The sequence below is a fragment of the Acanthochromis polyacanthus genome, chromosome 15, assembly GCF_021347895.1.
Source record: "Acanthochromis polyacanthus isolate Apoly-LR-REF ecotype Palm Island chromosome 15, KAUST_Apoly_ChrSc, whole genome shotgun sequence".
Classification (NCBI taxonomy): Eukaryota; Metazoa; Chordata; class Actinopteri; family Pomacentridae; genus Acanthochromis; species Acanthochromis polyacanthus.
The window spans coordinates 12,791,433-12,814,705 of record NC_067127.1 but is presented as its reverse complement, the minus strand read 5'-3'; the positions used below and the strand labels follow the sequence as shown (position 1 = coordinate 12,814,705).

General features: G+C 39.8%; 2 protein-coding genes across 6 annotated transcripts in view; both read left to right on the top strand.

The window, feature by feature from the left end:
* Positions 1–10,109, top strand: part of col21a1 (collagen, type XXI, alpha 1) — a 30,283-nt gene extending 20,174 nt beyond the window's left edge. For 4 of the 5 annotated variants that reach the window (XM_051960493.1, XM_051960492.1, XM_051960494.1 and 1 more), the window contains 17 exons: positions 1,494–1,547; positions 1,631–1,684; positions 1,766–1,819; positions 2,164–2,217; positions 3,537–3,581; positions 3,671–3,724; positions 3,822–3,875; positions 4,885–4,938; positions 5,071–5,142; positions 6,037–6,072; positions 6,768–6,812; positions 7,852–7,884; positions 7,974–8,120; positions 8,259–8,313; positions 8,396–8,587; positions 8,668–8,745; positions 8,906–10,109. In XM_051960493.1, coding sequence (XP_051816453.1) covers positions 1,494–1,547; positions 1,631–1,684; positions 1,766–1,819; positions 2,164–2,217; positions 3,537–3,581; positions 3,671–3,724; positions 3,822–3,875; positions 4,885–4,938; positions 5,071–5,142; positions 6,037–6,072; positions 6,768–6,812; positions 7,852–7,884; positions 7,974–8,120; positions 8,259–8,313; positions 8,396–8,587; positions 8,668–8,745; positions 8,906–9,093 — 1,269 coding nt within the window. In that variant the 3' untranslated portion in view covers positions 9,094–10,109. Of the gene's footprint in view, positions 1–1,493; positions 1,548–1,630; positions 1,685–1,765; positions 1,820–2,163; positions 2,218–3,536; positions 3,582–3,670; positions 3,725–3,821; positions 3,876–4,884; positions 4,939–5,070; positions 5,143–6,036; positions 6,073–6,767; positions 6,813–7,851; positions 7,885–7,973; positions 8,121–8,258; positions 8,314–8,395; positions 8,588–8,667; positions 8,746–8,905 lie in introns of those variants that run through there. The other variant, XM_051960495.1, reaches the window with a different exon arrangement.
* A 1,331-nt stretch (positions 10,110–11,440) lies between these two features.
* Positions 11,441–21,015, top strand: bmp5 (bone morphogenetic protein 5). Its single transcript, XM_022217108.2, has 7 exons — positions 11,441–12,533; positions 14,922–15,114; positions 18,151–18,299; positions 18,608–18,805; positions 19,432–19,508; positions 19,647–19,757; positions 19,901–21,015. The coding sequence occupies exons 1-7, from the start codon at positions 12,035–12,037 to the stop codon at positions 20,048–20,050; spliced, it is 1,377 nt and encodes a 458-aa protein (XP_022072800.1). The 5' UTR covers positions 11,441–12,034; the 3' UTR covers positions 20,051–21,015.
* Positions 21,016–23,273: the final 2,258 nt, after the last annotated feature.

The following is a 23,273-nucleotide window of genomic DNA, read 5'->3' as shown; positions in this document are numbered from 1 at the left end:
TTTCAACATTATATTATTCTCGACATGAAAACATGAAAATGAAAGCATTTTTGAATGTCTGAGGCCAAGACGTGTTTGCCCTCCATGCAACAAAAAACAATATCAGAAGACCAGCTGGGAGCTACTTAGCTTCTTTTAAAGTTAAAAGGAATACTCGTCTTGGAGAGAATAAGATTTTCTTTGGATACGAACACATCTACCTTGACAGATTGCTCTCATATTGTAAGACCACCCAAGGGTGTAATCTCATTTTCCTGGCATACGATGTAGAGAACGGAAACACGAGATGTCAGCCAAAATAAGCAAGAAGGCTCTGTTTATGTATTTACAGTCAGTGAAACTTGTTCATTACCACAGCAATTCATCATCTTTGAATGAACAGTTTATTGACTGATCTCTGAAGTTCATTAACACTGTAGCTACAATGGTGGCATTCATTTTGACAGAAATCAATGAAACCAACAGATCACCCGTTAACGAAAGCTCCTTATCACATCTGCTCACTGAAGCTAGGCTTTCTGCACATTTAAGCTCTACAGTCACACCAGTCGCTTCCAGTGACTGCAGCATGTTAGCAGCCATCCCTGTTTTATGTCCCATGTTGTCAAACAAACGGTTACACCAGCAACACAGTTCAACAAAACAGTGCACAATTCAACAAAACCCTCACAGCAGGAAGACAAATAAAGCATAACTGCTCCCAGTTGGCCTCTACGGTTGTGTTTTTACTGTCCAGGCTGCAGAGCTGCCAGTCAGTGGCCTCTAATTCCCTCCGCCATTTGTTTTGTTGAGTTAGAAGTGCAGGGGCAACCACAACGAAGGAGACTATGTCTTTGGAGACCAGCAGACGATGAATGTGTCGCTGGGAACTGCTCTTTATCCAAACACAAAATACGCCTCAAACTGAAACCGTCTACAATAGTGCAAACGATAAAAACGTTGTTGCACACTGACGTCCCCACTGTCAGCCAAAACAAATGTGTCATTTGGTTTTATGCTGTAAAGTCATTTGTTTCCCCTTAAGCTGATTAGCATATTTTTGAATGCAGGAATGAAAAATCTGGGAAAACAAAGAATGTAATTTCCCGCTTTGTTCCAGAATCATGCTGCTTTTATTCTGAAAACGTGACGCGTTGTTCCTCCGATGTTTGACATCATCCTGCAGACACATAGCTAATGTCTAGTCTATTCACTGCTTATTCCAGAAAAACAGGGCCACGCTGACTAATGTCAAACAATATCTGCTTATTTGTGACCAGGCGTAAATTACAATAGGCCTTTGAAGAGATCTGTGTGATTTACATGCCTCCTAAACAGACCAACAAAGATCTGTTTGCTTTACCTCATTGTATATAGAAACATGGATGACACTGTCAAACAGATTTGGATTTATTGCTGCCTCAAGGTTTAAATACACCAGGCCAGCTTAGAGCAGGACAGGTAGATATGACATTTAGATATGACAATCAATGATCATTTATGTTTTTTCTCAGGGTTCAATGGGATCCCCAGGAATAGTCGGGTTAACGGGAAAAGCTGGTCAAGTTGTAAGTATGCAGATGAGCCAAATAGCTAAAATGCAGCGGTGACACAAGAAATGTAACAACTTTAACTGCTTTGATGTTTCTAGGGAGAAAAAGGAAGCATAGGACCTCCCGGGCCACCAGGTTTTCCGGGAGAACCTGTACGTATGAAACAATTCTGAATCTATCCAGAGAACATGTGCACTTACATTTGTGTCTTAAATCACTTTCAATGATCGCAGGGTCTTCCTGGGAGAGATGGAAAGGACGGATTTCCAGGGAGATCTGGTCAAAAGGTCTGCTTGTTTTCTTAGTGTTACAAAGCTCCTTCTGGGATTAGGGAAATGCTAGAGGCATAAGGTTGGATAAGTGACTTTTCTTTCCAAAATGTTGTGCTGTTGATGTTTGGCGTCCATGGAAATTGAATCAAACACACACTGATGTCTCTCTTGTCTTTTTCCAAAGCCCGTTTGACAACTTTTGTAAACATCAAAAATGTCCTCCAACTTCTAGATTGATGTCTATTTAATAAATCCAAGATGACATGTGGAATGTGTGAGGCAGACTGGGGTGTAGGTGCTAGAAATCTGGATCAAAATTAAATATATTTATCATGTTCATGCTTCTGCAACATATTAAGGGAGAAGCTGGAGCCAGTGGTATCCCTGGTGCTGACGGAAGGCAAGGACATCCCGTGAGTCATAAGCACACACAGTATTGACTGTGCATGCTGTTGAGTTGTTGTACAGTTGTATTTGAACCCCTGGATGTAAAGGATTTGTTGCAAAATGGGATGCGAGTTGTGCAATAATAAAGATGCTGTCATATTGTGGTCTTCATTTCACCAATTTAGCAAAGCATTTTTAACTAGAAAATGAGAAATTAGTATATGTGGGACTTTGCATCTCAGTTTACAATGTTTTATACGATGCATTGCTTTGCTAATTGTCTAACATGAAAGAATATTCTAGTAACCGAAGAGTAAAAGAGGCTACTACAACAATAGACTTTATGAATTGCACAGATTTGCATGTTTCTCTGTAGTTCTAAGACTGCAGTGTGTTAACATACTGTCAGCAGCACAGAGACTCCCCCTGACAGCCAGTAAATCAGGGGGTATTTCCCCTGTAGTTCATCCCAGGATAACCCTGTTATGTAACAAGCAGGCTCAGGCTTTAATGGAAGGCAGTGAAAGTAACTCATCGAGGGAATGCTGTTGTCCTCTGGCAAGTCTGTTTTAGGAAGAAAGTCTTTCAACTGAGCAGCCACCCCGCTGATCATGATTAGTGTAGGCCAAAAAGTTTGCAATGGGTCTACAAAACATGAGTCACTTGCTCCACAAGGCTGTAAGCCATTTTCCCCCAGCAGAACAATAGAACAAGCAATGTATCCAGGGAGACAGGATTAGCCCTGTGCTTCCTCAAGTTAAAACAAGACGCAGTACTCCGGTGTAGGTCCCGACGTGGGCATTTCTCCCCTGTAGGTGTAACTTGTTCTTCCTTCCATGCTTCTGTCTCTGTGCCATCCCGTCCCATCTATTCATCCACACACATATGTTAACCAAACTTCAATGTGAGGCAACCACCGAGCATCTGCAAGCATTTATCTCAGAAAATAACTAAAACAAAAAAAAAAAAACTAAAGAGGCTTTTCAGGATAGCTTTGCTGCAAGTTGAACTTAGTAAACTTTCAGTGCATTAAAGCATTTACTTTAATTTGTGTCTGCTTTCATTCTTTTCTCTGTGTAGTTTAAATAGCAACTACTTTTTGTTCTATTGCATTTACTGGCAAATAAAACAGCTCAAGGACATGACATTTCCTTCTTTAGGCTGTCAATCTGCCAAATGTCTTATGAAAACTTTTTTTTTTTGTTAAGAATGGTATTTCTGTTTCCACAATGTAAATGTCAAGCAGTAGATAATGTTACACAAACAATTCCAAGGCACATGTGCTTTTTTGGCCAATAGTGTATATTAATCTGCCATGACATATAACCTGTTTCATTACTCTCAGGGCATGCCTGGATTGCCAGGGATTGCAGGCCTGCATGGACAAAAGGTAAGAAGTTCCTACAAAATACAGTAACAACTTAACGGTTTTGCATCATTTGTTGTAATTGTATTTCACTGAGATAAATTTAATTCAAGGGGGAGACTGGTGAAGCTGGACCAAGGGGCTTTAAAGGATCCACTGGACCAACTGTAAGTTAAAAAAGCTACTGGACTATTCCGAAGTTCCATTTAAGAGTTAACATCGCATTTGAACAACCACTAAGACAGTTTTTTCACTCCCCTGCAGGGTGAAATGGGTTTACCTGGTGCACCTGGTTTAAAGGGACCAATTGGACCAAAGGTAACTGTTTCTGCCTGTTAGAAAATTATGTTTGAGCTTCTTCAAACAACTGTATTGTTGGTGCTGTAAAGCTGAAGCAGAAGTAATGACTGACTTTGATCCTACCGGTTGACATCAAAAAGATTTAATTAAGTCTTTTAAAAGGATAAAAAGCGAAGAAAATGTAATGTGAGTTCATCCCCCTCCACAACCTCGGGGCTGTGAGCGCACTGATTGAAAGTGCGACCCAGAAAAGTCAATAACTGCGAATCAATGCACGCATGCTGGCATTAGCAACCTGCAAGCTGCAGGCAGAGCCATGTTTTGATGTAAAATGACTTCAGCCAATAAGTGCAGTGTTGCGTGATGTTATATGACATTACAGTCAGAGCTTCCCAATACATTCTCTAGTCAGTGCATTGCAGCACATGGTAGGAGTTTCAATTATGTTTATTGTTTGAAGCTTTCTAAGCAAGGAGTCACTGAAAAGCTTAGAAAGCTGCTTACATCAGCAGCATTACATATTTTGTTTGGTCTCTATTTTGCTAAAATACACTTTAGCACAAGTAACGATTTCTTGGCCACACCAGTGGAGCTAAATTAAGCAATGATCCGGTCCTGCTGCTTTCGTCAGTGGAATTTTAGTGGAAATGTAAGCAGTCTGGGCTTGTCTGGTCTGGACGCTGTGTCTCCTAATCATTTTTCATTAGCCGATCTGCCTTTAACAAGCCAATGTGTATTGGTAAATGGCACACAAGTGAAAACCTAGTTTATGGACAGGCAGGCAAAAGCTTTGATTTTATGGCTGAGCTTCAGACTGCAATTACTGAGGCTCGTTCAACTGGAAAAGAAAGCATATGACTAGACACAATTAAACTTTAGGCCGCAAAATTCCAAAACCTCATGAAATTGAATTATGATAAGAAAGTGAAGATATCACCTGCACTCCAGTCACTGACATGATGTGGTTAAGATGTTATTTCAATGTATGCTTTCTGTAACATGAGACATATTTTATTTCTTCATTAAGGGGAATAAGGGTGAAAGTGGAAATCCGGGAACAAATGGATCACCGGGGCTAATGGTATGTTTCCATTTAAACATTCGAATATGAACCTGGTGGATTTATCTCGGTTTCAGTATGAAGTAATAATTTACTGAAACAACAATGTGAACTTATTTTTAACAATTGCTGTCCCACTGAATGCTTTCCAAGGGGAGTGCAGGGGAACCAGGAAGCGCAGGTCAGCCAGGGCATCCGGGCTTGCCAGGCCTGAAGGGAAGCAAGGTATTTCTACTGTCATTTTTTTCTGCCAGTGTTGTGACAATGGCGCCTTTCCCCCTTAAATTCATGTGAAAATTCAAAATTTGTTCCTATTTAGTGGTCAGGGTTAACCAAGATGTAGAAATTTGAGTCCACGATATTTAGTTATTAACTTTAGTTCTCCAGAAATGCCAGTCATAATAATAGATGACTTTCCACTGCAAGATCTTGAGGCTGGCGCTTCCTAATCGGCAATTGAATTTTTCTGTTTCCACTGTGGTAAAGGATCTGACAGCGATGACCATGTTAGCCTAGTTTGTGATGTAACTCCAGTTCTGTCAGCAACAATGGAGGGTTTGTTACGTAAGCCTGTATGGCGAAATTTCTGGTTAAGATGGCAATGTTAGAGAGAAGAAGAAGAAACTCAATGAGAACATTGAGAGGGCAGGAAAATAGTGCTTGTTGTCCTTGTAACCAATCAGCTTTGGGACTCACACAGCAATAGCTCAGGGCAAGTCATAACGTATCCTGGCTATCTACGCTGATGTAGGTGTTTTTTCTTTTCCGAAAGTTTTTGCTTTACTGTCCGGAAAAAGGTTCTACAGAGGTGGTTCCTGTAGTCGAAACATGCTCAAAGGTTCAAGCTCCTTCAAGATCCTGCGGTGGAAAGCAGTCTAAGGACTCCCTATCAGCAACCTTACATCACAATCAGTTATTTAGAGCTCTAATAGCTTGTCCCTGCAGTTTCATTATCGCGTGTTATTTTTAGACATTTGTACAAAAGACAGTCATTCTAAGTTGATGTGAGACTTTAAAACATACTATATTTTGGTAATACATGTTCTTCTGTAAATGATCTTATGTTTCTGCATCTAAGCATAGTATTAGGTGATAATCAGTGTCATTATCTTTTATCAGGGACAAAGGGGAAGTGCTGGAGAAAAAGGAGAGACGGTAAGATCCAAGCAATTATTTTGCCATTAAGAATCACAGAAGCAGATTGTGCTACGACCTTAATACTCTCTGTCTGTCATCAAAAATTCAGAGGTTGAGAGCACAATTCCTGTTCTTAATCATCATGAGAGAAACATATTAGGTTTCTGGAGTAATACTGGTCTGTTTTACTAAAATTAAAGTGTGGAACTGGATTCTGAGGGCAGTCTGTAACTGTGATGTGAACCCATCTTTTTTTTATTTGAAATGAAACAAAAACTCGAGATATTTCAACCATCTACTGACGATAAGGCCTCACTTATAACTTCATATATCTGAGTTTGGAAAGCAGTAACATGTCAGCGAGATTTGGTCTTTTGGAAGTCTTGCTGGATATCGGCGGTGCTACTGGCACCCAACATCTATCCCATCAAACTAATTCAACATAATGTCTTAAAAACAACATTAACTCTGCAAGAAAATGCAAACAAAGAAGAGTAATGGCAGTTATTTAAGCAGTTCTGATGAGTGTCAATGTGCTTCATTTAACCACATTAAATTACTATAAATATGCATCAATCATCATGTGCCGAATAAATGGTTTTATGTACAGTACCATACACAGTAACACACTCTGCACTCACAAGCAATGACTGGGGTCTGAAACCATGATTTGATGTGCTTATATAATGTTATTCTAATGTTTTCCTTATCAGGGGCTGACAGGTGAAAAAGGAGAGTACGGCCGGCCAGGGCTTCATGTAAATATCTTTTGATCATCTCTGGTGCATTAGGGTTGTTGTATGATGATAAACACTAGAAAGCCAACAAGTATGGATGATTTAAACCTATTGTAATCAAATACTACAAATCAATTTTTCTTTTAATGGATGATTATCAACTTTATTATTCATGAAATGACGAGACTTATTTTAAAGCACTGCTGATTCATGTTTCCACCTTTAAGAGGTTGTGAGATTTAACTGAGCTTATGCAGTTTTATAAGCATACAGTACAATGTACTGATTTCACCACTTTATTGCTCCATTTGTCTGTTGAAAGCGTTAAATACAATAAATCTGGTGAGCAAAATTTTTGTGGAGTTTGTTGAAAAGTTATCCATGGATTTGGGAATAAATCCTTTGAGAGTCTTTTGAATATTTAATTATTATTGTAATAAAAACTGCTGAGCCATGAGGGTAAGAGACAAAGTTCTTATTTTTCTGCATTCTCTGGTCCAATACCATTGTCATATCTGCCATTCTATTTTTTTCCAGATTTTTATGACATCCAAAAAATACCATCTGTTCTTCACTAAATTTTTTACATATTTAAGTTTATGTAGCGCTTCATACCCTCCTATGACTTGCTACCAAGCCCTTAAAGGCACAACTCATAAATCTCCATAACTGAAACACAACAGTTCTTAAATATGCAAATGTCACTAAATTGCAATGACATAATTCTTTATTAAGGTGATTCCGTGGAAATTGTATTCTATTCAGCCTTTAGGTGGTGCTACAGCAGCATAATAACTTTACTTCTTGAAACTCGGTGATCATAATTGTGACATATATCAGATTTTCCAGTATATTGCAACCTATTGTTTCTGGCATTTCAGTATTACCCTGAAACTCTCAAGGATGCCTGTAAATGTACATTTTAATCCTGATTTGAATACTGTTTTTTGTTGTTTGTTTGTTTATCATTAAATGACATATTCTGAAGATTGGTAATGGAGTATTTTCTGAGCCTGTTTTAATGTAGCTTTTAATGATTTATCCTGACTTTAACTTGCAGGGATCCACTGGTCCAACGGGATTGAAAGGAGAGGTATGTTATGCTGAATAAGTGAACGGTGCACCACCTTCCTGCCTGAATAATTATTTGTATTGCTAACACTGGGGTGGTATTCTTGCCAGAAAGGGACAGCAGGGGATCCGGGGCAGAGAGGTCAAGAAGGTCAAGTGGGGCGGCCTGGACAGCCGGGTCAGTCAGGCTCACCAGGCCCCAGAGGGCTGCAGGGGGACGCTGGCCCCCCTGGTCCACCTGGACCTGAAGGAAGATCTGTATGTGACACACATTGTACTAGCAGCATTACAATTGATAATGACTTGGGTTTTTAATCAGGATGTTACACTTAATGTAAACTAACATAACAGAGTCCTTAGTGAAAATCCATCGTCATCCGTCACTTTGCATTACAGGCAAATGAAATGTCAGACAGTCACATTCGTCAGATCTGCAGAGACATTCTGCAAGGTGAGTGTCATTATAAACTGACTGATGAGTTGTCTCTGCATCTTTTCACCATCTGAAATATTTTCATTGTTAATCCTTCCAGCTGAGCTGCCTTTATTGTTGCTGAGCAACCAGCAAGGTAGCTGTACCAGATGTCAAAGCCGACCTGGATCACCTGGTCCACCAGGTCCAATGGGGCCGCAGGGACTCAGAGGTCTGCCTGGACTTAGTGGATCCAGAGGACAGCCAGGCCACCCTGGTCGACCAGGACACCCTGGGATGAATGGACTCAAAGGTAAAATCAGCATCAAGTCAGCAGTGTGTCTTTACAAAGATTCTGTAAAACTAGTCCAACAGTTACACTTGTGTTTGCAGGAGAGCCAGGTTTCAAAGGAGAGAAAGGGAACCCTGGTCGGACCACGATTGGGGACCAAGGACCACCTGGACTTCCAGGTAGCTAATGTGACTAATTGTGCAGATTCAATCATTCATCCTTTAAACAGATGATCATGTGGAAGCGACATACAACAGATTTCTGATATTCTTCTGATACGTTTTCTGCAGCATACTGTCCTTTTCAACTCATTATGGCTCAGTACTTCTATCTCCACAGGTCCAGTGGGTCCTCAGGGGTACAGTAAACCAGGACCTCCAGGTTCACCTGGACCCCCTGGTCTAAACGGAGCAGAGGGTAAAAGTGGTAATCCTGGCATCCCTGGCCAGCCCGGGGTGTGTGATCCATCGATGTGCTACGGTAGTATGATGAGGCGGGATTCTTACAGCAAAGGGCCAAACTATTGACGTAGCGCAGCATCACTGCAGTCACCAGACTAGAGCTGATGCCAAACAAACAGCCATTCTCAGGAAGATCTCATCTTTACAGTTTCTTTCAAACAACAAACAAAACGTACCTCTTCTGACACCTGTTATGTCATCTCAGTCAGCATCACAGCTTCTCCGGTGGTATTTTTTTTATTATTATTCATTTGTCTTTGAACTTGCTTTGAGGTTTAAATGGTGTGAAGAGAGTTCAAAATTGGCTCCATTAAATGCCTCTATCTGAGCACCTTTAACTCTTGTACGCTCGTGTATGTCAGTGTGGTTGGTACATTTGCCTATATTGCCCCCTTGTGTTGCTTCACTGCATGCTGCTCTCTAAATTTTTATGAACATTTGATAGGTGCTATATTTTTCTTTAAAGAATAACACAACTTCTATAATCTATAAATTACATGTTTAGTAATTCATCATGCCATAAATTATCTCTGAAATTGGCACGTTTCAGCACAAAACTGTGACTTTGATCTCTTCTCGCTGACTATGAGCTCATGTAAGTCTGTGTTTCTAAAGCATTCAGTTTGACTGTTAAGTATGAAAACCTTTTACATCTGCTAACATTTCACATTACCCAAGATAAATTAATACTTTCCCCTCCTATCACATTACTCATTCATTCATTTGTCATATTTTTTTCATAATAAGGATGTAAAATGTTCGCCATCTATGAACATGCTCACATTTTAGTTTTACATTCTGTCATGTACACCCCCTGTCAAAAGTTTTGAGACGGGTTCTAATTTATTTGAATGAGAAAGTGTCTCAAAACTTTTTAAAGGGGGTGTATGTTCCCCAGACGTGCCTTTCATTACTGTAGCAGGTATTTTATTGTTATTTATAAGAGTCATAACTGTGTATTTCAACAGTGACGTGTCTTAAATGGCTTTTTGTAATTTTGTTACTGTGTGTTAAAGTGACTTTTGTATGATTTTTTTTGCAGTTTTTCAAAACTAGAATTAAAACATCTTAATGATTTGTGACATCTGTTTTGCTGTTAAGTTTTTTGAACCTTCAGATATTGTTTCTGCATGTTATCGCATCACTGACTTCACTTTCTGTTTGGAAATTGCATGGTGTGTGTGTGTGTGTGTGTGTGTGTGTGTGTGTGTGTGTGTGTGTGTGTGTGTGTGTGTGTGCTTGTTTCTGCTATACAGGTGGGGACTTTGACCTGACTATTTGCTATAAAGGTGGGGACTTGTCTTACGGTGGGGACCTAAAATGAGGTCCCCACGGGTGGCAACACCGTTTTCTTGGCCATATTGTTGTTAATAAAAAATGTAAAAGTGCAAAAACGTTTGTTTAGGGTTAGGCATTGATTTGGTGATGGCTAAGGTTAGGGTTAGGGTATGGGTTAGGAGTTAGATATGAATGGGAGTCAATGGTAAGTCCCCACCGGTATAGAAAAACAAACATATGTGTGTGTGTGTGTGTGTGTGTGTGTGTGTGTGTGTGTGTGTGTGTGTGTGTGTGTGTGTGTGTGTGTGTGTGTGTGTGTGTGTGTGTGTGTGTGTGTGTGCGGGATGTCATTTGCACTAAAATATCAAAGAAAAAAGAAAAGTGAAGAAGCAGAAAAAGATGGTCATCACCTGACTGTTCCAGTAAGGACACTGCTTTAGAAAACCTGAATGGGTGCAGTTCCAGGTAGAAAGCTACTGTAGGCGGTTTAGTGTGAAAGTGCCTCTGAATGAAAAGCTTCCGAAGTAAAAATGTAAAATTTTCTGGATTTGTGCATTAGATGGCGCTATATGGCAACATCCAGCATGCTGAGAAATGACTTACTTTTTCTAACTGCACAGCAGCCAATCACCACATGGAAACCCTCTGCCTAATGTTAATTATTGTAGCCTGAACACTCCACTTATGAGCTGCAATAAGGCTTTAAATTCTTTATAGTTTAGGCAACACAAAGTCTGCTTTTAGTAATTAAAAAGGTGCAAATCATTTGGGCTTAGAAATCTGCAGTACAGTTTGCACTATGTATGATTTTTGTGGCATATTTTCAATCTATTTCCTGATGTGTTCCTCTGTAGTGTCATATTCAGCACAATGCAAGATAGCACACTTGTTTTCTGGTGCATTTTATTAAAAACAATGCCTTTATTTTATTCCCAAGGCTCGTGTTTAAGCCCACACTATATTAAAACAGGACCCTTGTTGTTGTCAGTGAATGCAGCTGGAGCCCTCTCCTACAAACATGCGGACTTCAATAAGTTGAGGTGATTAAAAGGCTCTGTCATTATTCTTTCACTCGTTAAGACGGCCTCTCGGATTTCAAGTGTCTCCTTTTACACTCCTGAGCCGCCACATTCATCATGGGACCAGCCTGAAGTTTTATTGCGGCCGCTAGAGGAGGATGCAAAAACAAAAGTTGAGTGTGGGATGGACTCCAAGGGCAACTAGCCCCAATGCACTTTCTGAGGGGGAGAGAAAGAAGAAGAAGAAAAAAAGAAAAATGCGAGCCGGGGCATGAGCTTCTCTCTACTTATTTTTGACACAGTTCAAGACATTTCATCCATTTGGAAACTCCGGGTGATCCCTCGACGTTATGGGCGTACCTACTGGTTTTTTCATCACACAGGAGTAAGGTGTGGAACCGGGTCACAGCTCCATAAATACTGGGAAACTTTGGATGGACCCTGGAGGAGTAAATACGGCTGGAGTAGCCTCGCTTACAGCAAAGGAGCGACGATTTTCCTGCAAGCTGATACCTCATTTGTAAAAAGGGCAGACTGCTATAAAAAAAATTACAACAAAAAACAAGCCTCCTCAGCCACCACCGTCAAAGTGCGTCTGGCTAATATGGAAAGTCTATGATTCCGTATTGGCAGAGATGTAAATTGCTTGATTTTTCTCCCAGAGTGCGATGTAGTTCATCCTCACATCTCCAAGTGAACTATTTGTCAAGATGACAGCGCTTATACCTCTGAACCACGCCGTGCTCGGACTTGCATGGAGCTGCTTGAGTTTTCTGTCCTGCGCGCATTGCGGTTTAAGTGACAACCATGTGCACTCCAGTTTTATTTACAGGCGGTTGCGCAATCACGAACGCCGGGAGATCCAGAGAGAGATCCTCTCCATCCTGGGGTTGCCTCACCGGCCGAGGCCCTTCTCTCCCGGGAAGCAGGCGTCCTCCGCGCCGCTCTTCATGCTCGACCTCTACAACGCCATGTCCGTGGAGGAGGAGGAGGCTGAGGGCGCGCAGCAGGGCGCACAGAAGAGCGTCGGTGCCAAGGCTCAAGGGCACTCCAGGAAAAGTTACTACAGCCCCCAGCATGCCGACTACTCCCGTGTGGCACAGCCTTACCGAGCGGCCCCTCTGTTAGGCCACAGCCCTGCTCTCACCACAGCGCACGACACCAACTTTCTCAATGACGCCGACATGGTCATGAGTTTTGTCAATTTAGGTAAGTGGGCTGATTCACCATTTGGGTTCATTAAATGATTACAATTAGATGCAGCTGATTCCCGCATCATTAACATTTCAAGGCAAAGCGGTTATTTGTTACATAATCCACACCTCAAAGAAATAAACCCATGTTTCCCATCATTTCCCTCCACTCCTTTAAACTTAGTAAAGTTTTACAGGGTTTTAACTGGACTCTCTGTTTTCTCTTCACTTGGTAAAAAAAACCCCATTATAATATATAAACTAATGAATGTGTTTCTTGGCCTTCTTGTTACCTGCTGTCAGAATAATTTGACACATGTAGATTATGTTTATACAGCCAGAGCCTTAACACACACCCACTATAGAAATTGTACTGAGCTTCTAAGTTAACATCTCTCACTTAGTGTCATTTAAAGCCTTTTAATGAAGGAATTTCTACATCTAAATGTGAAAGTGTTAGCACATTTGCACGCACCGCTCACTACTTGGCCACTAAAGTAAAATAGATTGCCTTTACTGCTTGCTTTTGATTAAAAAAGCAGCTGATGTGTTTAATGGCTGTGTTTGTTCGGTAGCTGCGACCCTTAACCCAGCAGTTCAGAGCAACTTATCAGATGACTGTCTGACCTTGAGAAAACTGGTCTAAATTATTTCCTGTTGTTAAAAGGGGAGTGATATTGACTGATGCCTTTATTTGAGCTTCTGGCACTAAGCGAAAGCAGAAGCCCTGCTTCCTATATTTGCTGCATTTATTTGCAGAATTTATTGTTTTCTAATGCCATTCAAAATATTAGTCATGCCACATGGAAAGTCACTCAGAAGTGGAGTATGACGCAAGACTAAAGTACACAAAATGAATAAATAACAATCACCATCAAATGCACTTTGTATACTATTGGTATTGTAACATTAATGATTAGATTTTTTTAAAAATATGGAGTAGAACACGCAAAAGTGAATTTGTGTAGCGTTGCTTGATACTATAATCCCTCACCTTGGTCTGAGCCCATCTGTTTCCACTTACCACTATACCAGGGCATGTACACTGTCAGCCTTGAAAGCTCTGCTCTCATTCTGGGGACTGTCAGTGAAGTGTTCAATGGGGCTCTGTCTTTATTACAGTACACTCAAATATAGCTACTGACCTCAACTGTTTTAGAAACGTCTATGTGGCATTTCGTGCAGTTTAATGTGCTTACTGTAGCCATTTGAGCTTCCAAAAGTATCAATAAGAAGTCAGGTCTTAAAATATCCAGTAACACGCACATTAAAGTATGTAAGAGGACTAAAGATAAGACACTGAAATGTTACCTAGTTATTTATCGTAGCAGAGTCCTGCTAGAATAAGCTGCATCCAGTTAATAAGCAACAGATCAAGAATGCATGCAGCTCAGTCTTCCCAGCGAGTGAAGTCACTATTATTTAATCTTTAGCTTTTTGAAAGTTAAATGCTCTATGCTCTCAGTGGCACTTCTGCTTCAGATTACTGCCTGTGGCTAATATAATGGAACACGCTCAGTGGGTAAAAGTCAGACCTGACCTCTGACCTGTTTGTGCTAAGTAACCGCAGGCATTCTCTCTCGATAAAGTATCAGGGAAAAGCACTGCCTGATATCACCACGAATATCTGAACATCCACTGACCTCAGGCACATGCTTCTTTTCTGCTACCAGGTAACGGTGTGAGGCAGCTGGGGTCACTTTGTTCTCATGTTCAGAATGCTAAGATAATGTTAATGCTGAAGTTGTTGCATTGAGGGGCTATATTTTGTCGAGAAAAATACACACAACCCCTTGCAAAACAAGCTTTTGTTTATTTCAATGCAAAAAAAATAAAAGATAGTTTACCATGATATGGGTTTTTGAAAATTACATGTCTATTTATCTCTATATCTTATGCTATTCGTTATATTGAAAATACTTCGTTTTAAAGGTTAAGGGTAATTAAAAACTTGACTGAAAGTGACCAGAAGTCAGTATGAGGTCAGAAATGAGGTCAGAGTAGACGCTCACATGACGAAGAATCCTGTCTGGTCTTTTCTCTAACTTGAGGAGCAGACGAAAGTGTCTTTAATTGAAATCAGCCTGTTTTTTTAACTGACAGCCCATTCATCATGGCCAGAGAATGCAGTTAGGCACACAGTAGAGGGCCTGTCTGGGAACTGCTACCTGTATTCAGTTGACTGATTTAATGAACTGGAAAGTGCTTTTGTTGGTAGTCAAAATGTTTGGATTGGACCTTGAATGTAAAAGAAGATGTGATAAATTACGCTTTTTCTGAGCTGGCATATTTTTTCTTTTGCGCAACATAAGCAGTGGTTTCATGAGGTGAACTCATATATTTTTTTGATCACGATTTGTTGCCAGTAAAAATGAAGTTCATAATAAAATATTTTCCTTCCCAGTGGAGAAAGATAAAGATTTTTCTCACCAACGAAGACACTACAAGGAGTTCCGTTTTGATCTGACTCAGATCCCAGACGGAGAGGCGGTGACTGCGGCCGAGTTTCGGATCTATAAGGACCGCAGTCATGCTCGCTACGACAATATAACTCTGAAGGTCACCATATATCAAGTCATCAAGGAATATCAAAACAAGTAAGTGCCAAATCAACCATAACTGCACACTTGAAGCAGTGGTGGATTGTAACTAGGTGCATTTAGTGAAGCACTGTAGTGCCTTATTTAAAGATTTAAGTTTTCTGCCACTTTGTGCTTATACTCAATTTCTGACATAGATATTGTAAGTTTTAAATATGCAATATCTCTATAACTAAGTAAACTATGCAGCAAGATATAAAGTAATAAGTTTACTCTAAATAGCTGGAACTTTCCTGCTTTCTCAGTTCTCAATAATAGGCCAGTAATTTAATATAACACCTTTCAACCATTCTGTCACCTATTGAGCATTTTTCCTTTTGATCATTTCAGTGTACTTTTCTGCTACTGATTATTTACTTCTTGCACCACTGACTAAAAGAAATACAGTGTCACTGTCTTTTAGTGTCAGAATCCATTGAGGATAAACAGGATGATCTTCAACATTGGAGAGAAAATTAATCTGGTTTCATATGAGTCACTCTCAAATGTTTAAAACAACTATATATGTTTTTTTCTTTCAAAGAGCCTGCATGAAGCCTGTTCTTAGTCTCAGCTGGAAAACACAAAGCAGAGGGAAAACTTCATCCTGTTTCTAATTATAAACTGATGGTAATAAATTTTAAAACATAGCAGTTACTTCTCTGTAATCAAGGTAAAACTAAGTGCATCTTGATCTCATGCCTGTCGTGTCATTTCACAGTTTAAAAAGGCAAATACTCCATCAGCTTTTGTCTGTTGAAACTTTCCACTCGCAGAGAACATCCTTCTATCTGAAATTCTGTTCTCTTTCATTCGCACCATGTCTGCCTCACAAATATAGTTCTCGGATAAAGAGAACTCCATTAGCAAGTTGGCCACTTATGAAGCTTGGAAGGTCCGTCAGTTATCACTCGTCTTGTGTTGCCTGCCAAGTTGGCCGTGTCCCAGATGAAAGGCCCATGCTAGGGGGGGAGAAGGGCTCCCTCGGGTGCTCCCGTAGTCACTGTTATGCCCACCACCTGCCTGTCTTAACAATATTCCGGAAGTTTAAAGCATGACATAGCTGAATACACAAGGGTGTACTTAAAAGTGGGCCCACATTTGCTTGCCAAAAATGTGTGTGGGTGATTGAAGGGAAGATATGGCCCTCCTGGGCTTTGAAAAGGTCCAAGTCAATGGACTCTGCCATCTTAAAGGGGAAGAGCGCTCACTTTGTGTTTTCACAGGTTTTCACAAGTTTTCACAAAGAAACTTGTATGTGAATTAGTGGAATAAGTTTTTCCCAATGCTAGAAATCTTGGTGACAATCTTGCAAAACAGAATTTGCTTAATTTATCAGAAAAACGGCATATTTATATATTATGAGTGTTGGTCATTTGTATAACCAGATACTTTCTTTGTTGTTTTTCTTGAGCGTATTAGGTCCAATCCTGATTAAATACTGTGTACCTACACTGATTGCTACTTATGGTTTTCATTTGACCCCTTCTGCAAAATCCATTTATGAATAAGTAGCAAATGAAAGCCGCTTTGTTGAGGTTTAAGTTCCTGACTATGCATATTAACAACAATCACACCCAATTTAAGTCTAGTAAGAAACTTTTATTGCCATTTCTCCACTTATACCCAGACATTAATGCAAAAATCACTTTCTTAGGGTTAAGTGAAGGTTGCAGTCACTGCTAATTTAGTAAATTATTCTTCACTACTTGGACTCTAGATGGTGGGTTTAAGTGCACTCTGTAGAGATTTTTTATTTTTTTTGTAGACTGTTTCACACCTAAATGCATTAGGTGTATTACTGAGGTCTAATTTATATTTTCAATACATTTTGGGTTGGTAGGGATGATTAATGGTAGCATTTAAAACATTGAACGTTTACTTTGCTGCGATTATTGGCACATTGCAAAATTGTTCTTGTGCATATGAGCAAAAATGATACTAAAGAATTACCCCATAGAAACACATTGTTTCATATCACCACTAGTGTTCAGAAATCGCACAATGCACCTTTAAAGTTAGTTTACCTTTGGAGGCAACGCAGCAACCTGATCTCTTTTCACCCAGCGTCACACCACATCCTGCTGGTACTGAACTTTGCTACTGACCATAAATTCCTAATGGAGAATACTGGCACATGAACATAATTTGCTGGAGACATATTTGTCTAAAAAAAGTGTAGTGCTACCTCCGTCCTTTGGCATCTGTTCACTTCAGCTCTCTTTGAGGAACAGTACATCTAGTAAGCACAGATTAAGGTGTGGGACAAACATTTTCCCTCTTGGATACGACTCTGGGATCAGTGAATAAAATTACTGCAGGATGTGAGCTAAAACTGTACATTTCAAAGAGGAAGTTCAGCAGTATGTCACTCGTAAGGATTAGTCTTGATTTTTATTACACCTGTAATAAACACATGGGGCCACATGGAAAGTCTTGATTGTCTCCGACCGGCACCACGTAACCACAAAAACCTAGCAGACACGGCCTTATCCGATCTGCCACTTAAAAGGAATCCAATGCAAATCACGACGCGTGGCTTTTTCAACTCAGGGTTAATTGATGCCTGATGTCAAGCTTATGTTGAGAATACACCAGAGCTGTGATACATGATTCATAACTCCTGAAATGTTTTGTCCATCAAATAGCTGAAGTCTTGGCACAGATTTGACCACACAACTCTGCACTTTATTATGAGTCGCAGCTTTTTTTTTTTAACAATAGCAGCAATACTTTCTTTTCATGTCCCTTCAGCATTCAAAAAAAATGGCCAGATTACTTTTACACACCAAATCATCACTTTGCAATACTGAAGGGGTTTTCAGAGAGAAATGTTTGTTCTCAAATAGATGAAGAAGCTGCCACAAAGTTAGGACTGAAGCATTCGTTTGTGAATTGTAAAATATAACTTGTTTATCTTTGTTTACCTGCTGGATTCTGTTGTAAATGTCCTTACAAGTAATGCTGCTTGCATGTGCAGCTGTTTGAGTGTGCATCTTCTTCATGGGCGCTTGTTTAATGTAGAATTTGTGGGGGGTTTTTTCTTACATTCAGAGATGCAGAGACTTTCTTGCTCGACTCCAAAAAGGTGCCGGCGTCCGACGGGGGCTGGTTAGTGTTTGACATAACAGCCACCAGTAACCACTGGGTGATGAACCCACAGCAGAACCTGGGCTTGCAGCTCTGTGTGGAGACTGTAGATGGCAAGTGAAGTTCAGTTTTTCTTTCTAAAAATGTTGTTCTTTTACTTGTAGTCTTCCCAGATTTTTCTCAAACGCTTGGAATCTGGAAAAGATCAATAAGTTCATCTTTTCAGACAATCCACTATGTTTGAATTTACTTTATAAAATGTTTTTTTTTTTTGTATTTCGGGACAAATGTTAGTAATATTTGGATTTCGATTGTTTTCCACATTTAGAGACTCATCTTGAAAGCTGACATAAGCTGATAAAATAACAGTTTTTAAATGTCGCTTTAAAGTTTTATTTCCCTCCTGATTTTTTTATTAAAGGACGAAGCATCAACATAAAATCTGCTGGAATTGTTGGGAGGAACGGGCCTCAGTCCAAACAGCCGTTCCTGGTTGCTTTCTTCAAGGCCAGTGGGGTGCTGCTTCGCTCTGTCAGAGCTGCTGGTGGCAAGAAGAAGAATCACAATCGCAATAAATCTAATAATCAACAAGAATCATCAAAGGCACCAAAAGCTGGAGGTATGTGGATAGCAGTTTTTTATAACTTGTATTTAGATTGGATTCATTTTAACTCCATTCATTATCATCAGACAGTCACTTTGTGTTCATCAGATTAGCCAATTTACTCATCTTTATCTCCATAACGGCAGATTGCCAGGACATAAAGTCGCTTCAGTCTTCACTTTCAGATTGTGGATTCTAATGAAAATGTCAGCCACGAGGGTCAAACTGCAGCAAGAATTATCGCTTTTTTTCCTGTTTTTCCTTCCAAAGCATTCTCTGGAGGCTTAAAAGCAACAAAATTATAAGAAATCTATCACTTGGTGCATTTTTGACATCAGTGTTAAATGCTTTTAACTGAACTAGCACCACTGTGAATATATTAGCACTCAGTTTGACTGAGAACTATAATGGATAGTGGTTTAATTCCCATATGTCATGGTATTGTAGATTTCATTATTCATTTCAAGGAATAATTATTCCCTGAGCACACTGGATGAATGACTGTTGTCCACATGTGCAATTTGTCTGTTCAGTTTAACTCCAAAAACAATACACTTGTTGTAACATCCTACAGTAAGTGAAAAGCAAGATGTAAAGACATGCTGTTTTCTGCTACAATAGTAAGTAACCTTATCTTTCAGATTATAACACCAGTGAACAGAAGCAGGCCTGCAAGAAGCACGAGCTTTATGTCAGCTTTCGAGACTTGGGCTGGCAGGTAGGACACAACTATTTCACATCTCTTGAAAAATGACACAGAAGAGCTACTGGTAACACAATAAAAAAACACATTCCTTCAGTGAGTTTGTGAGAAAATGTTACAGGTTTTAAATGATTCTTTTTTTTTGTCGTCAAGGATTGGATCATTGCACCGGAGGGCTATGCTGCCTTTTACTGCGACGGTGAATGCTCGTTTCCACTCAATGCGCACATGAACGCAACAAATCATGCAATTGTGCAAACCCTGGTAAGTGTTCTTCAGAGTGTAGCGCACATGCGTGTTGCAATAAAATCGCGTTATAAGCTAATAATGTTCTTACCGTTTATAAGTCATGTGAAACTCACTGCCGTCGCACCTCTTTTAAACCTACTTTATGCTCTCATTTATAGGTCCATTTAATGTTTCCTGACAATGTGCCAAAGCCGTGCTGTGCCCCGACCAAGCTCAACGCAATATCAGTGCTGTACTTTGACGACAGCTCCAACGTTATCCTGAAGAAGTACAGAAATATGGTAGTCAGATCTTGCGGTTGCCATTAGTGGTGAAAGTTTAATTTATGCAATCTGGTACGGGACTCGCTGGAAAACACATCTGCTGCAGGTGTGATGTGATGTACAGTATTATGTATATAAAGTTTTATTACTTAATTTATTCTCCTTTTTTTATAAAGAAATAGCACTGAATATTGTGATATTTAAATGATTAGGACAAAATGATTTTACTTTATATCAAGTATCATTTAACTTTTGTGTCCGTTGGCATATAATCCGTCTTGGTTGCATCTGTATAATAACTTTTGTGAGTAAACTTTTCACTGGAGCCGTCACTATCACTTCCCCTTCTGCTTGTTTTTCTCCTCCTCCAATTTAAAATGTGTTTTTGTTTTTTTTTGTTTTTAAAAAGGCTCATAAGGAAGTATACTTGGTGGTCAGTATATGATATGCTTTTCTTTAACTCTGCTTTTTTTAATAAGTTAATTTCTTAATGAATCAAAAATCATATATAGCTAAAACTAGAATAACATGACAGAGTACACGGCCTCAGGGGAGAGCTCAATATGATGCTATTAGCACCAACATCACAACTTGAACCGGCTGTTGGAAATATTTTAAATCAAATTGGATCAGTGGGGGGAAAAAAAAGAACAGTGAGTGTTCTCTAATATAAACCAAACTGCCCAAAGCTATTTTCAAGCTGTCACCATCTTTCAGCACTGATACTGTTTCACCTTTTCCAAGCCAGCTTCTTTTTTTTTCTTTATAAGAGAGTGGGTTCTCAGAAGAGGATTATGTCAGTCTGGAATAAAACTTGTCTAATGTTTAGTGCTCACTTATGAATGCTTTACAAATTCTGTCATTTTTAACAGTGTTTATGTAAATCTCTTCCATAAACACTGTTCCTCCTTCCTCGGTGGACTCCACACTATTTCGAGCTTGTGTTTGGGAAGTATATCTTAACGTAGAGTGTTGTGTATTTTAATAAATGTACTACTTGAAAGATCTTATCTGTTGCCTTGTCTTGACTTGGCTTCGCGGCTTTTCTCACTCCATTAATCACTCTGCATGTTAAAAAAAAAGCTCCAACATTATTTAGCTGTTAAGTCCTCCGGCATTTTCAAATTCTTGTTGTCCTTTTGTGTTTCTGTTTAGAATTCTGCGGATGTTTTACACACTGTTGCCGGACTACCGTCTCAGATTTATAAATGTTGGACAAGTATAATATAAACTAGAGGTCCACCCATGGAGCCTGCTGACACGCTCTTGGGGAACGGTAATGCTAGTGGTACAGTTTTAGCAGTAAAGCAGTGCTGTGACCTCCAAAGCAAGCCCTAAAGGGTGATTATCACGAGGCTGCCAGCAGAGAAAGATATATCATTTGACTTTTTTATTCACTGTATGTGACTTGTATGGTGCACCTCTGCTTGTTCTCATATTCGGATGTTGCCATCTGTTCAGAGCTGAGATTCACCCCTGCGACCAAAGTGGAAACCATAAACAACAGTGCGTCAGTGTTGTTGTAGTCATTCAGCAGAGGCAGAACTTCCAGAAAACAGCGAGAAAACGTGCTATTTCCAGAAAAGCACTCTGGTTACGCAGGGGTTTTCAATGGTCTTGGAAATGTAGGGATTAGGTTAAGGATTAATATTTATTTACACAACTGTGTTGACCTTCAGTGAACACAGGATATGTACTGTTGCACTTTTTCTCCCTCCCCCCCACCCTCCCATTTTATAACATTTTTTCTCTGACATGGCAGAACATTGAGTGACTGTATTTCACTTAATTAAAAGCAGTGGCTGGCCTGCACAGATGTTATGTGGGCTCCATCTAAAAGGAGTGTTGACATTCAGTGAATAGAAGAGGCCACCTGCTAACTTAACTCTTGGCTTGAGGGGGTGATTTGCATTCCTGCGGCCTGTTGCCTGGCATGATTACTCCGAGCACTTAACAATCCCATCTACTGTTTAATATCATGGATTCTTTCCAATTTAGCAACATTTCTTCCTTGTCTGTGATGCGGGAGCTGCTATGAATGAGCTTCTATTTAAGTTCTGCAAAACTACACAGCCCGCTCTCGACAGCAACCTCCCGACCACATGAAAGGAAAAAGGGTAACAATTGCCATACTCAGGGCAGATTAATATGGTGGCCCCTTCTCCTCTGAGACCCCCGCGGTCAAAACCAGCCTGCAGTGAGTCAGAGGTGCCTTGACATTCATCAGATCAGCACTTCGAGTGGCCACTTCTGAAACATGCTGGAAAAAGGTCACAACCTCCGGTAGTTTACTTTTCATGAAGGGTTTCTTGTGAATTATTCATGCATCATGCTCTCAGGTTTATAGTAGATGTCACAACACACTGTTGACTCTACACAGACATACTTACATAATGTCAGGATGTGTTTCCAGGTGCTGAAATTACCACTTTTTTTCCCTGCCACATACAGCCTGATTGGGAAAGCAGATACGTCCATGTCTGCTGCTGTTAAGAACATGTTCTTTGAAACAGCAAATGAATAAATGCTGGATGATTCAGGTCATTTTAATGTAATGTAGCCGGTACACGCAGGAAATGCACGTACAAATACTGCAAAACAAATAGAAAAAGCTGATTAAACAAGCTATTTATCTTGCTGGAGACCACTCGGTGCTCCAACAATGTGAGGAACACAGCTGAAATTACAGAAGATGCAATATATTGTAGTGGCTAAATCCCAGTTTGTGTGTGTTGTCCTCTCTATGTGCGACCACACATAAAATAGACCACTTCATACTTTTATTACGTGTAATTTTCTAGTCAAGTCAGTAAATGTATTTAAGGCTTCTGACTTCCTTTAAATCCCTGTAGTGATTTATTTATGGTGTTTTTAAGGTATTTTGAGTTGTTATTCATTTTGTAAACAAATGTTCTAAATCCGAACACTGTAAATGAAAATCAAATGTGTCCAGCAGTCCATGAAAGCAAAGTCACACAAACATGCCCATAAACTGTGAAACTAAACATTTGTTCAGAGTCTTAGTGGAGTTTAATGTGCTGGATCCTGTCAGCACAAACTTATAGCTTAATGAAACATTTGAGATTATCATTAATGTGGTCAATTAAAGGTTGCTGCGGTTCTGAAACATGCAGATTCGATGATTGACGCCATACTTGTTTTGATCGTCTTTCAGTTCGTCTAATCTAGCTGCACAAAATAATAGTTATTGTACGTTTGGTTTAGTAATACCACGTTTCACCGATTTACTCCGCGTTAACCAGAGATC

Coding starts and splice junctions, on each gene's coding strand:
- bmp5 (XM_022217108.2), top strand. CDS start 12,035: ATGACAGCGCTTATACCTCTGAACCACGCCGTGCTCGGACTTGCATGG. Junction 15,115..18,150: donor ATCAAGGAATATCAAAACAA/GTAAGTGCCAAA, acceptor TCTTACATTCAG/AGATGCAGAGACTTTCTTGC. Junction 18,300..18,607: donor CTGTGTGGAGACTGTAGATG/GCAAGTGAAGTT, acceptor TTTTTATTAAAG/GACGAAGCATCAACATAAAA.